Here is a 14,526-nt window from a genome sequence, read left to right on the forward strand (position 1 = left end):
TTGAGGAACTCAAGAGAAGTCAGATTAAAAAAGAATGGTCAGAATCGAAGCAGCAGAGGCTGAGATGTCCTGACTTACATTTCAGAGTACAGCTCAAGCTACAAAGCTTCTTGATCCTACATTTCCCATAATGCAACCGAAAGCACCTTTTTGCTTTTTTTTGCCCTCTCTTCCTGGTGTCTTTTAAACTCCACACCTCCAGTTAGCGACTCAGGCTTTCTGTTATAAATTTGTAGTCTTCAAGCCCATGCTGAGACAACTCTGATGACATCACTGTGACTCTCAACCTAGTTTCTATACAAATATTTCTCAGGCTACATACTATTCCCTATGACTGGTAAACTGATCTGGACATGTAAACATTTCATACCTATGAGTGAATTTATGTGACATTCAAAGAATAAAGTTTGATATTGGATATATCAACAGAAAAACATAAATATGTATTTTTAATATACCTGTAATTGTAAGTGGTTGTAAGCCCATAAACACGGTGGTCAATACCATGCCTGATAATGTGCAAACAAGGTATTTTAGGATTCCTTTTTAGCAACCTTGATGCACTAAGGAATGAAAGCTCAAGGTCCCAGAGTGCAACACTCACCTCTCTTTATCTTGCCTCGCCTGTTCTTCCATGTCGCTCCTTAGATTAGCGAGTCTCTCCTGATCTCTCTGCTCCAACACCTCCCTTCTCTTCTGCTGCTTTAAATAAAACTGTCGGACCTGGGGGGCGGGGGGAGGGGAACATCACTTTAGAAAGAATGACGACAAAAAGTTAACAGTAGCCACACTCCCCCTAATCTGACTCCCACAGAACTCTTAGGATCGTCATGTCCTATTGATTGTGACAAAGTTGGAATCAGATAAGTGTAAACAGAGAGAATGAGATGATATTTCAATGTCTGGCAGACTGTTGTGCTAAATTATATGGAATCCAATGCAGCCTAAATGCTCTCATTAATCAGAGTGTCTCAGGTTTCCCAAGCTCTCCTAGCAGACCCCTGAGGAGAGAGTTGTCAGACACACACACACGCATATTCTGATGTTGTACCTGTGAGGACTTTAACTAAATTGAATAATCAAAATATCCATATAACTGTAACAACATATGCTTTCAATTTGATCTCCGTGTGTGCTCACAGTTAAATCCTTCAGACAATGTAGCCACAAATGGTAAGCAACCTGAAGCAGAAGTTTGTGTATTTTTATTGAATGGCTGCTGCATATTGAAAACCCTGTGGTGTCAGAAATAAGGTTATGGAGCCTCTGATGCTATTTTTTAATTTATGTTATGTGAACTAGTTATTTAAAAGGGTGCACAGGTTTGGAACAGCTAACAAGCATTTCTCATGCCCCCCAATAACTTTTAAGTCATTGTTTGTTTTGTAGACATTTGATCAGATTGTTTTCCGTGAGGAGTCTCACATGAAAAGGTCTTAACAGGAGTTGACACGCCACTCATAATTAGTGCTTTTGACAAGTTCTGTCTCTTCTAGGAAGTTGTTGCTATTTGTGTGCTGAGTGCTTGAGATCCAGCTCAGCTACTCTCTTAACTTTTGAGAATTTTCCTACAACAAATATCCATCTAACTCTATAGATTTTCTCGAACCGGGTTATTGATCATGAAGTCTTTGACATGGTCTTATCAGCAAAGCCCTTCCATTAACCAAGCATATATTTTCTGTTAAAATAGCAGATGTTTCCTGCTGAGGACAGTCCAGTGCTTGATTAACAAGTTCTCTCCTTTCTGAGATGGCTGCGTGGATCTGAAGTGGATAAGCTCTATGATAGCAAGGTAAAAAATTATACTGTTGCGAAAACATGAGTGATTTATGCTAACAACATATGGATATTGTAAGAACAGGATAGAAAATATTATCTTTTGCGGAGCTACCTGTGTATCTATTAAGCTTAGAGAGAATATACGCTGTTATGTACCTGTTGATGGAGATCTTTTAATCTATCCAATGTAATAAACCTATTTTGGATATTGATACTCATAGTGTGCACACATGCACTATTATATCTACAAATACAACTTCACAATAATTGTGCATAACATATGTTATGACAAGAGTTTGTGTGTAACCCATTTCTCCCTGATAACACTTAGAAATCTTAGAATCCAGGAAATGGACTCTTGCACACCTGTATGCAACTTTATGCATAAGGCAAGTGCTGTAGGATGAAACTGGCACATTACTGTGTGATGAAAGACCTTACTTTTTCTTTCTGCTGTAACCTGATGGTGGCTTCTTTCTCCTGCTCCCTCTTTAACTTTGCCTCCTCTTCCTCTTGTTGTCTGGCAGCTATAGCTGCCTCCAGCTTCGCCACCTCCTCCTGCTGGGCCCGCCACTGCTGCAGCTACAAACACACATGCAAATACACACCAGAGAGCAACAAAAAGCAGGTTATTGTCCATCATCAGCTGTCTTGAAAGAATCACTCACAGGGAGATAACCAGCTGAGCCCCAACACCAAAGTGTGGCATGAACTTTAGAAGAGGTGTCAAAACTGCCTTTCACACATCAATTCAGGACCTGTCAAAGCATTGAATGGTAAAGAAAACCCTCGTGATTGAGCCCTATGAAAAACAGAGCTTATTCTAGTAAGGAAAAATACTGTAAAAAAAGTACACATAATTCCAAAAACTCAAGCTTTAAAAGAGTAATTTATGCACATCTTCTAAACTAGAGCATTACTTTCAGCCAAAATTTAAGTCCAAGTATCTTTATTGTCATTGTATAAAACAATGAAACAGCAAAGCATCTCCCTGAGCCACGTAGTGCAAAATATAAGATAAATAGATAAATAGTTGGGTATTGGGACAGTACAGGAGGGGTGTGGGCTGGGGAGTTTTGTTTAGCAGCGTCACTGCTATTCTAGTAGTCCTTGCTCAGATAGACCTGTATCTTCTTCCTGAGGGCAGGAGGTCAAACAAGTGATGGGCTGGATGTGTTTGCTCTGATGATGCTGCGAGATCAGCGTAGGCAGCAGGAAGTCTAGATGGTGGTGATGTCTGGTAACTGGGCCCTGATGATTTTTCCAGCAGTCTTTATTACTCCCTGAAGAACTTGCTGCTCCGCCTTTGTGCAACAGCTGAGCTAGAATGGGTTGTGGTTGTGTTGTCCTGACCTGCAAAAGTCTTCAATCACTTCCTTGATGTTCAGAGCCAGGTTGTGACTGTTACACCATACTGCCAGCTTTTGTACTTCACTCCTATATGCAGACTCATCGTTGTTTGAGATGAGGCCGAGCACTGTGGTATCATCTTCGAATTTTATGATGGAGTCAGAAGGATAGGAGGGGGAGCAGTCATGTGTACAGAGGGTGTAAAGTAGTGGGCTAAGCACACATCCCTGTGGAGTACCAGTGCTTAGGGATAAAGTGGATGATACGTGCTTGGCTTGCCGAGTCTGAAAGACTGCGTGCGGTTTGTTAAGAAGTCCAATACCCAGTTGCATAATGAGGTATTAAGTCCCAGATCCTGTCATTTGGTATTGAGTTTATTTGATTTTTTAAGCAAAAAATTTTTGTTTATTTCTTATAAACAAAGAAAATCAGCTTGATAACTACGCACTTGTCATTATCCAATCAAGTTCTGAGGGCTTTTATGAAATTAAGAGCTTGTGTGAACTCTGAAAACATAGAGATACCGGGTTTTCTCAGGACAGCAACATGTTTGCAGAGGAGGCTGCCTTCACTCAACCAACTAGACAGTGAAGACAGACTGCCTAAACTTTCAGCACACACACACAGACACACACACGGTCCAACATTTTCTGGGGAGTGAGTGACAGGTTCGTTATGCAGCAGCCTCTCCGTGGCGTGCCGGGTATTAAAGTGCTGCATTCCGAGCGGGCAGACAGATTCACAGATCTATCAGAGGAGGGCTTAGGAATCCCTGTAGGAATGAACTGCAAATTAACATGGTCTCACACACATTAGCACCAGCGGTATCTTCAAGTCAATCACACTTGGCGTCCAACTGAGATGCAGCAGCAGCTGTGTGTTGAAGAGAGGACTTAGAACAATCCCGCTTCTAATCCACTTCCGTTTGACACTGTTGAAGTTGGAGCTACAACAAGCTTCGTATTTAGAAATCAAAACATTGTCTCATGCAGACATTTAGAGCTCCATTTTCTTGAAACTGGGTGCAATGTGCAATTTTCGTGAACAGAAGAGCAATCCTGAACTGACAGCATTGTGCCAATATTTGTGCTGAGTATACTGTGAGCACTTAACTGTTTTTCACTGCTTATGTGTGTTTACAGTACCAGTCAAAGGTTTGGACACACTTTCTCATTCAAGTAAATGGGAAAGTGTGTCCAAACCTTTGACTGGTGCTGTATAATGTCGACGTTGGTGTTAATTCCAATATTGCCTTGTGTAATATAATCTTGTAACTGTGAAAGGTCACTGTAATGATTTTCAAAGACTACTGGTGTTCCCCTGAGCAATAACACTAGACCTATATAAAACCTCAACAGCACACTGTTTAAATTTAAATTTAGATTAAAAAGATGCTTTTCTTGCAACATTTATTTCTGGCCTTAGGAACAAAGTGCTCAAGTGTATAAAAGAAACCATAATTTTGGAACCTGAGCAATGCTGAGTGTTTAGGTGTTATGTTTAATCTCACAGTTTATTACTTATTTAATAAAGTGTTGTGTTGTAGTCTACTTGAAACATATTAATATACAGAGCACATATAAAGGATTTCAATACATTTGAAACTATCCATATTTCAGAGCCTGAAACGTTTTTAGGGGTCTGAGACGTTGACCATGTCATCACAACATCCCTGGTTTGAGTCCGGCTGGGGACCCTCCTCTCTCTCCCTCATTTCCTATCACATCTCTATTATCAAATTAAGGAAAAAGTGATCAAAAAACCTGTACAAAGTCCAAAACAACAGTCCAAAATCAATGTTTACGTCTCTACTGGTCAGTGGCAATTCTGCCCCATAAAATTTCTCAACCTGCGTGACAGTAGTCATGTATGGATTCTGTGCTATGTAAGCAGAAGACGCCTAAAAAAATCAAATTAAAGATGCATACATAATTGCTGCGGTCTGGCCCAGATAAGATACCTGTTTGTTTGATGCAGGAAACCTTGAGAAATGGGGTGTGTAAACAACCTGGTGAGAGTGTCTGCAAAGCATATTTTGAGACATACAAACAAGCATGTGTTTAATCTAAGGTTCAGTTGCAAGTCACCCAAGATCACAGAATAATCTGAAATGTATCTTTATAGTTTGAACACTGTGAGAACCATTATGGCTGAGTGTATTTTATACGTCTTTCTCGTTTAGGTAGAAATGAAAATGCATTTTAGGGAGCACAAAGAAAATAAAATGGTCATTATGTGCAGTCTACAGTAATTTGTCACTGGAATTTCATTTTCTGTGAATTCAAAGAGAAATGGTGCACCCTCCCTTTTTCATGGCAGCACAAAAAAAGACTGCAGAGATGTCAGAATAACAAAAGAATGATGGTCTCTTTATCTGCACGCTGCAGCCTGCTAAAAGCCTTTGTTAATATAACTGTACAGTGATGTCTTCTGTCAGGGGGCGTTGCAGCAGTCATCATAACTTTCTATTGCAGGTCGTTTATTGACAGACTTTAGATGTTTAACAGATGAGCCAAACAGATTAGGAAGGAATTCCTGCAAAAAACAAAAACAAATGTTGAACCAGTATCATTGCTGTGAAATATAGCAGCAAACTAGAGAGAATGAGTGATTTATTAATTATAATGACTGGAACAACCCTCCATATGTGCAACCACTCTACTGAGTGGCATTAATGACACATGAGATTTACAGAATCTTCCAAGGGACAAGAACTGCTATCCATTAGGAGATATGAAAAATGAAACCATGCAATTATCTTTGTATTGCCATAGCTGGCATGATAAGAATTTTCCTGAGGTTCATAAAAGGTTCAACACATTGCAGAGGAAAAATTATACACATATGAGCAATTAACTCCTCAGAGATTTGTCAGCTGAAACACTGTGTGGCCCACACACTGTCTCAATACACTGGGACTCTGCTGGGTCCATCAAGCCACCAGAAGGATGAAGAGCTATACTTGCCAGTCACTCACTCAGTGATGGGATTCGCTAACACACAGTGCCTATAGACTTACACTGATTACTGCAGGAAGGTCACACAGATCATCTGGGCATAAGTCAATCTGTAATAATGCTGTTCACATTGCAAAGGACTCTGGAGATCAGGAAATGAAAAATGAGCTCTTTCAATAAAAGAAACCCTCTCGTCTTATGAAAATCTTTCTTCCTTTTATTGTTGTGTCGCTTTTCCTGTTGGCCCGCTCATCCCTTTCCCACCTGAGCCTGTTGCAACAATCTGCCATCCCCTGCAGGCGTTATTTACTCATGTGGAAAACACAATCACTCATCAAAGATGCCTGGGAGTGAGATATAAGTGGGAGGCAAAATGAAAGCAAGGACGGAATAAAAGGCTGGAATGAACAGTAACACCAAGAACAATGGCAGCTAATTACAGCACCCAGAATACGGCAGAACAAACAGATGATGATTTGAAAAGAAGAGTCTGTCTTTCAGTGATAAATTGGAACAAAATAAGCCATATCTCATGCACAAAATGTTAGCTAGTTATCTTAATCATCCATTTCATTTAACCTCTCATGACATACACCGTCTATCAGATCTCTACTGTATATCACATCTGGAGCTTGTTCTGAAACTAAACAACTGCTATGTGATCAGTTATTTCATCTGTGTCCAGACATGTGGATCAAGCCGGTCGTCTTTGCACGGTCAATCTGCGGTCCTCAAGAATAAGCAGTGGTCTACGTGACAGACGTGACCTTCACAAAACAGGGGGGTACAAGCTAACTCAGAAGACAGCTGAGTGGGCTGGCAGCACAAGATCCCTAATGAGGTCAGAACCAAACTGCCACTGACCAAAAATCTCCCAAAATATGCCATCATCCGAACCAATTTAGGCACAGAGAAGGTGACATAGGTGCTTGAAGGGTGGTTATTTGCATAATCACTGATAGAAAATATAACTACATGTCGCAAGTCATTTACTACCTTCGCCTACAAGCATCATTACAGGAGTTCTTTATCTTCTTTATTTGTTACAAAAATGCTGTAGCTTAAACTAATAAACCTCTGGAAGAGCTGTTGCAGGAGGGTCTGTGTTAGATATGTTTGTATATTCACTTTAATGAAGCATCATCTCAGCTACACTGTGTCAAATACACAATGCAGGAAAGCAAAGTTAAATAGGTGAGGGGGGACCACTCATAAATTATGGATAATGATTGTGACCATAAATCCTCCATGAAATATAAATTTTGACCAATTTAGAGGTGGCCTGCAGCTACACTGCAGGCCAATGTGAGTGTTCTGCTAAATCATATTTTACTCTACATGTAATAAATAGGAATAAAAAGGGATTTTATCCTTGGAGGGGTGAGTGACTCACAACAGAGTCAGGAGAGTTCCTTGGGTCAGAGGGAGCAGCTGCAGAAACCAAAGCGTTAAGGAAGCAGATGTGGCGGGAGGAGAATCCATCTTGTCTCGCCGCTGTCGCTGCGCTGGGATGATAAAGGCAGTGGAAAGAGAGATTGGATGCAAACAGGCATCCATCGGAGCCTCTACGCAAATTCAAATATGTGCACACGGCATGCATAAACAGAAAACGTGGATGTGGAAAAGTCATGGGAATGAAAATGCCTGTGTGATTTTCTTTTCCGTATTGGCTCAGACAGCCATGAAAAAAAAAACTCAGTTTGTTTGCCACAGTTAGAAGTATGTAGTTAATGTTCTACCAGAGGTTTACAGAAATCACTGGAAGTCAGAGGCTCCTGTTGTTCTCAAAAATACTTGTGTAAGTGTGTTTCATCATTTTAAATACCCATGATGTCTTTTTTTCTAACACAACTTCATTATGCCACAGTCAATGCAGCTGAAGTTGCCAAAACTGAATGTGAAGCGATCATTGCCCGTGAATATGCCTCAGTAGTAAATGACAGTGTACAGTGAAGGACAAAGTGAAAACTGTTCAATTAAATGTAATAATCAGTGGCATAATGAAAAACAAGTTAGGAAAAAAACAACAATAGGACAATACAACACACATCCTGTCTACATTGTTGCTCCTACAGGTGGAAACTCTTCCAGGACTTAAAGCAAACAAGTAGCTTCTAACTGTGGCAAATACACTGTTGAGTTGCTTTTCATGGAGAAATGATGGCAGTGGCGAAAAATACACTGATAATATTCTTAAAGACACTGCTTGAAGTGGGATATTTTAGGTCCGGCTTTCCAGTTTGTGGAGAAACATGTTTACCCATAACAACATTTGAACATTTAAGTGAGACACAGATGTGGAAAACCAACTATTGTACAAGGCAAGTGGTTCAAGCAGTGTCCTTTATGCCTGAGAGAGACTGAGCTTTTTTGTGGTCTTATATTGTGTTCTGTTCCCACTGTCCAGGCTTATACGGGCGACTTGAGAAAAGATCCCAACAGTAGTCTTGTTTGTTTGTATCAAAACATACTCGGGTTGACCTCCAACGATTTCTTTCTACATATAGTGGATATTAAGGGTGGAAAGTTCTTACTTCTTAAACAATGGATTAGGCTCATAACTCCTCATGACCATAGTAGTAGTACATAATAATAATGATAAAACATTTCTGTAGGACAATTCATGCATAAAATGTAACACAAACTGCTTAACATACAAGCAAATAATCATACCATTTACAGTAAAACACTAAGCAAGGATACATTCAATAAAACAGGATAAAATTCAATTAAAATGACAGGATAACCATTAGGTAAAAACACTGTAGGAGAAAGCAGTGTCCAAAAGTAACTGTTTCAGGACAAGAGACTACATTTCGGGACACTCGGGATGGAAGAACATGGACCATACAGATTATTAATTGATGTAAAGGAAGGGAGAACGTGAACTCGACTAAATCCCAAGGAATCAAACTGAGGTTCTTGTTCCTGCAGGGCATGTGCTGTTCTTTGACAAATCTAGACTCAGTGGTGATGGCGCACACCAACCCTACCTCAGCACATCAGAGTGTCTTCTTATCTGATCAGCCACAGGGTATAAGCACCATTTTTTAAAATAAACTGGCAAGCGAAGCAAATTCAATTTGTACAGTACTGCATCTACAATGCATGGATTTGTTCACATGAGTAACTTGTTTGTTGTGAGAATGTGAACAAGCACTCCTCGGAGACAACAACATCATGTTTGCGAGACCATACTTATTAGGTTGTTTGCATTCACGGCCCATCCCAAGTGGCAGCTAAAGCAAGAGATGCTGTCAGGCAGCCTGGCATGTTGTGCAGCCTCGTCAGCAGATATACTGTACACGAGCAGGCACTCAGATGCTGCTGCCTGTCTGGTCCCTCACACATCTCTCACAGCAACTATCACATCTACACATGTTCTTCAGAGGAACATATCACGCTAAATACCATGAAACCAGTTCGATATTGTCCACTCCAGTAGTAGATGTGAGTGAATGTGTCTTATAAATGAAAGAGGTATAAAAGTAGACCTGAGAGACTTCATACTGGCTAAACTGCAGAACAATGAACGTGTTATATTATAGTTATAGGTCCACTTCCTGGTGGGATTAAACATGGTGTGCAGGCACATAACTGTAGCATAATTGCCAACATAAAAAGTGCCGTCTCATAAAGTTGGAAATGTTCCTGAAATATGTGACAACTCCTGATGTGAAGGTGTACCAGACACTGACCTTGTCTCTGAGGTGCGAGCAGATGTCCTGCTGGTGTTGGCGGTCTCTGTGGAGCTCCAGCTCCTCCTGGTGGGCATGCCTGGCTTCCTGCAGGGTGACCAGGGCTTTAGCAAGCAGCTCTCCCTGGTCCCGCTGCCACTGCTGGGTCACCACTCTCAGCTGTGCCCGGGTGAAGCGCTGCCAGTCCCACACACGTTCATACTCCATCTGGAAGAACAAGATTGATGGAGAAGGTATTGTTTGCACATGGGGTGACACAAAAAGGCATTGCTGAATGTCTTTGTTGGTTAAGTATCTTATTTATTCTTGGAAACATGAAACAAAAATCCCACCTAAAATAAAAATTGAAAGAAGAATATGACGATTGTAAGACTGAGGTACTGCAGCCCAAATGGCAAATACTGCTGTATTATACTCTTGCACCAAATTGATGACATGCAAACAGAAAACCACAAACACCTCTACATGATATACTGTCTATAATAATAGCAGTATGACCGAAGGGAAAAAGTCTTTGTCAGATCTAGCTGTGCTGGTGTATAAAATGGTCCTTCTCTCCTGACTGTGAAATGTCCTGAAGGAAAACAGTTCCTTTCTGCGTGAGGGCTGCCTGTAGCTATTCATCATTGTGTCAGCGCTCACAGAGGCTGCATCACTTGGCTGCTTCATTGTAACAGAGGGAATGATATTCATCTATGGGCTAATAGCGGCTAACTGACGGTGGGAAGGCATTAGACGGCTGACTGATTTTATTGAAAATGAGTGAGCTGACAGACCTGCCAACGGAACAGAAGTGGCAGAAGCAGTGAAGCAAATCCTGTTTATTAATGCACAACTTTAGAAGTTAAGGAAGATCCACCCTTTGTTCTTCATTTTCTCCCACCCTCTCCTTTAGTACCCTTGCCTTCCTTGTATTGTTTGAAGTGAGAGAGTTTGCGTGTTTGCACTTAACATGCAATGTGTGTTTGCACACAGGCATGCGTGCACTTGAGCCAACACATTGCAGACAGCTTGTAAAGTACAGTATTGCTACATGCTGTACGTGGAAGCATCTGCTGCACTTTGTCTGCAGTACACAGTGCTGTCTCCATGAAGACTGAGCCATACAAAGAGAAGATAAAAATGTCTCCCCTCTGATATGTCCAGACAGGGTAAGAGGTATGAATTATTTTCACTATTGCCATGGAACAATTTTGGGGCATATGAAATCCTGCTGGTACTCTGTTGGCTTCCTACTTATCATGAGACAACATCAAAGAGTAAGTCATAATAGACCACAAAGAGCCCCATCCAGCAGAGGGAGATCTCCACTCTAAACTACAATAGATGGAGTACCACAATCTGACAGAGTGATACTAGAAAACAAAAAGAGAAAAAAAAGAAAAGAAATGGATGACAGGACACAAAAACCATGTCTGCACACTGCCACCTATAAAATAGCACTTTGCAGAGACAGTTACATGCACTTAGATTGCGATTGCAGGTCACGATCAAACAAGAAATGATTTTGTTCCTATAGTTTGGGAGTGAGAGAGCAAAGTAAATCAATGTCACTAATGCAACTATCCAGTCAAATTCTGCCCTTCTTTACTTTGGGTATTTCTCTGCACAATCAGTGAAAGAAACTGAAATGACCATTCCTCCAAGTAAAGCTAAAGTAAAACTCCCTGAAAAGGGGCCTCACTTAAACAATTCTCAATCTTTTCTACAAAAATGGGAAATTACTCAAAACAGCTGGTCCTGCAAGCAAATGAGGAGCACATAGGAGCTGATTTATCACCAAGGCTTTTAAATTATCACATTGCGCAAACCCTTTAACTGTGGTAATATGTCATCCCTGCTTCTGTGCAACAGTGCTGTTTTATCTGGCATTAGTATTTAAAGAGCACTGACAAAGCAGGAGAAAATGATGCTATCATCCTGAAATTATTACGTGCAGATGGAACTGAATGGCAGGTGAGCGAAATATTAAGGCTCAAGTGGGAACAGCCTTCAGCAATCTAATTGAAAATAAAACATAAGAAAGCATAGAGCTAAAAACAATTCTGTAGGTGGTAACCATAGAGTTTTCTATCAAACCATATGTCTGCAAGAACAATGGGAATTATTTTTCCCACAATAAATACAAGGGAAATATGCGCCCAAAGCAAACTGCTCATGATTCTTTTTTTCCACTATATTTCTAGTGGAGCCAAGTATTCACAGGCACACAGCTCACTTCATCTAGAGGACCATCCTTTGAGCTTACTGGATACTAATCAATGTCATGCTTGTTGACTTCATTTAGATTTCAGATAAAGAAGATGTAAAAAACACCTATTTGAAATCAGGACTTTTTAAACACATCTAAAAAAGCCTGTCTGAAATCAGGATTTTTTTGTACAATTTTTTTTTACAAATTAATGATCAGAGTAGCATTTATACAGTTAATCAGTGAGGTTTCAGCAAACCAATCTGTAGTTCAAACTGATTATTCACTGCATGCAAGCAAGCTTAATTATGACTAATAGCTGAATTAGGTGGAGTCTGCACTACATCAACTCTGGGTCTGTTTCTGAGGAAGTGAAGAGTGTCTCTCTCCTTCTCCCCCCCATGCCTCCCACACAGACACACACACACACACACACACACACACACACACGCACAAGCACACGCACACGCACAAGCACACGCACACGCACACGCACACGCACACACGCACAAGGCTGAACGATCACAGCTCTAAATGCAGCTCCCAGCTGGAACTGATATGAGGACAGGACAGGTCTCTGGGTGCGGGTGAGGGAGGAGAGCAGGGCTGGCGGTTGTCATGGCGATGCTAGGCGGTGGTGTGAGCGAGATGTCCACAGACGGTGACATGGCACATCCTGCACTGCGCTGAACAGATCATTGTCTAGGCTTATCTGTCTGCTCAGTTCAGGGTAGTGAGCTGCATTGATCAGGGAGCCTGGGAGTCACACTGCAGGGATGCTTCAGACTGGGGAAGGGAGATTTTACACAGGTGTCTGTGGGAGTGTGTGTGTGCATAAATATACAGTATGTTAAAGCGGGTGTGTACAGTATGTGTGTGTTTTGTGTGCAGTACAAAAATGAGGAAAAAATATAATGGGGGAGAGTTAGGATATAGTGGCATAAATGTTAGAGATGCAGGCTTCTCTAATCCTGTCAAGGGATCCCCTGCAGGACAAATCTGGCCCTTGAGCAAGGCACTTAACCCCCAACTGCTCAGTGGTCAGCAGATCAGTGTTTGTACTGGGCAGTTTCCTGGTGTGAATATATGTAACAGTGTGAGAGTGAGAGCTTGCTCTCCTGGATAAACAAAGATTTTTTAAAAAAAAAAGTCTATCAGTAATGTGTGTTCAGGTGAGTGGGGTGTGCATGCATCATAAACATTGTATACACAATATGCCAGGCCAAGAAATAACAGTGTGTGTGTGCATCCCTAATTGTTTTAGATGAACAACTAAATCAATAATGCTTATTGTTTTTCTTCAACAAACAATGCCAAGGTACTGACCAGCTCATGTCTAGTTTTCTCAGGGAAGAGTCTTTGAAGCATGTCTGCGCAGAGTGCTCTGTGGTTGGGAACATCATGAGTATACTGAGACAATATGAACTGGAAACGTAGGTGGTCATCTGCACACCAGCCACAAAACCTGGAACGGATTCAACAGAGGTTCAACCCAGAAAATATGATAGTAAAGCAAAGGAAAAAAACACTGTTTCCTTTCCTTCATTTCACTTCACTTGAGCGTACATTTACTAATTGTATTTCATTCTAAGAAGTAAACTTATACTTTACTTTATAGCGATCATATGGAAATCAAGTTATGAAGTGGCTCTGAGACGTTGATGTAATCAACTTGCTCAACAGCTTGCTTCTAGAGAGAGAAGAGACTGTGCTTCTATATGCTGCTGATGTCCTGCTGAGTTTTTAATCTCATTTTAATCTGCCCAGTTACACCAGCATTCTGCCTCTACATGTACTATATTTATCAAAACAGATTGCTGAAAATCATTAAAAGCCCATTTCTGGCTGAGCAAGATATTGAAGGGATTGTCATCATACTTTTATTTCATATTGTCTGGAAAAATAACAATATTCTAATTCAATCAATGTGCGAGCACTTAGAGTAATAAAAGAAGAAACATTTTTAACTTAAGAGCTTCAGGCCTACCCGTCACTTTTTTGCAGTTGCTCCTGAAGACTCTGCAGCCGGCTCTGATACCTTTCTGACAGGGAGTGGAAGGCCTGGATCAGGGAGTCCTTCAGCTCTGGGTAGGGACAGTATGAATCCAAAACATCCTCTGGAACGCTGTCTATGTTCACCGGAATATCTGAAGCAGTAAGATATTTCTGCAGAGGACAAGATGGCCATCTTTGAGGAACGTAAGGACATGTTTAGACATGTGCTTTGGTGTGGCAATTGTGACACAGTGCGCTAAAGCGTGACACTCAAGCTGTACATGAAGGGATATTGGTGATTGGTGAGAGAGCAGTGAGAAATTTACCTCCAAATCAAGGGCCACGATTTCCTCCTCCAAGGTCTGATACTCTGCTTGAAGCTTTGCAATTACGTCAACTTGCTGGTCTTTCACAAAGTTTATCTGGTGGTTCAAGGATAAAACCATTAAAAAAATACTCTTGAAAGCAGGCTTAGAAAACAAATATGATAGTCAAAGCCAGCCCATACACTATCCAGGGAGGTCAAACTGGCAAAAATGAACTGTCACTTAAT

At 40.9% G+C, this 14,526-nt stretch overlaps 1 protein-coding gene across 4 annotated transcripts in view; it reads right to left on the reverse strand.

Annotated features, from left to right (window-relative positions):
- Positions 1 to 14,526, reverse strand: part of LOC121906590 (coiled-coil domain-containing protein 148-like) — a 31,659-nt gene that overhangs the window by 6,166 nt on the left and 10,967 nt on the right. For all 4 annotated transcript variants that reach the window (XM_042425515.1, XM_042425516.1, XM_042425514.1 and 1 more), the window contains 6 exons: positions 14,300 to 14,395; positions 13,966 to 14,144; positions 13,305 to 13,443; positions 9,788 to 9,994; positions 2,224 to 2,364; positions 605 to 723 (listed from right to left, as the gene is read on the reverse strand). In XM_042425515.1, coding sequence (XP_042281449.1) covers positions 605 to 723; positions 2,224 to 2,364; positions 9,788 to 9,994; positions 13,305 to 13,443; positions 13,966 to 14,144; positions 14,300 to 14,395 — 881 coding nt within the window. The remainder of the gene's footprint in view (positions 1 to 604; positions 724 to 2,223; positions 2,365 to 9,787; positions 9,995 to 13,304; positions 13,444 to 13,965; positions 14,145 to 14,299; positions 14,396 to 14,526) is intronic.

The sequence above is a fragment of the Thunnus maccoyii genome, chromosome 11 (genome assembly GCF_910596095.1).
Source record: "Thunnus maccoyii chromosome 11, fThuMac1.1, whole genome shotgun sequence".
Lineage (NCBI taxonomy): Eukaryota > Metazoa > Chordata > Actinopteri > Scombriformes > Scombridae > Thunnus > Thunnus maccoyii.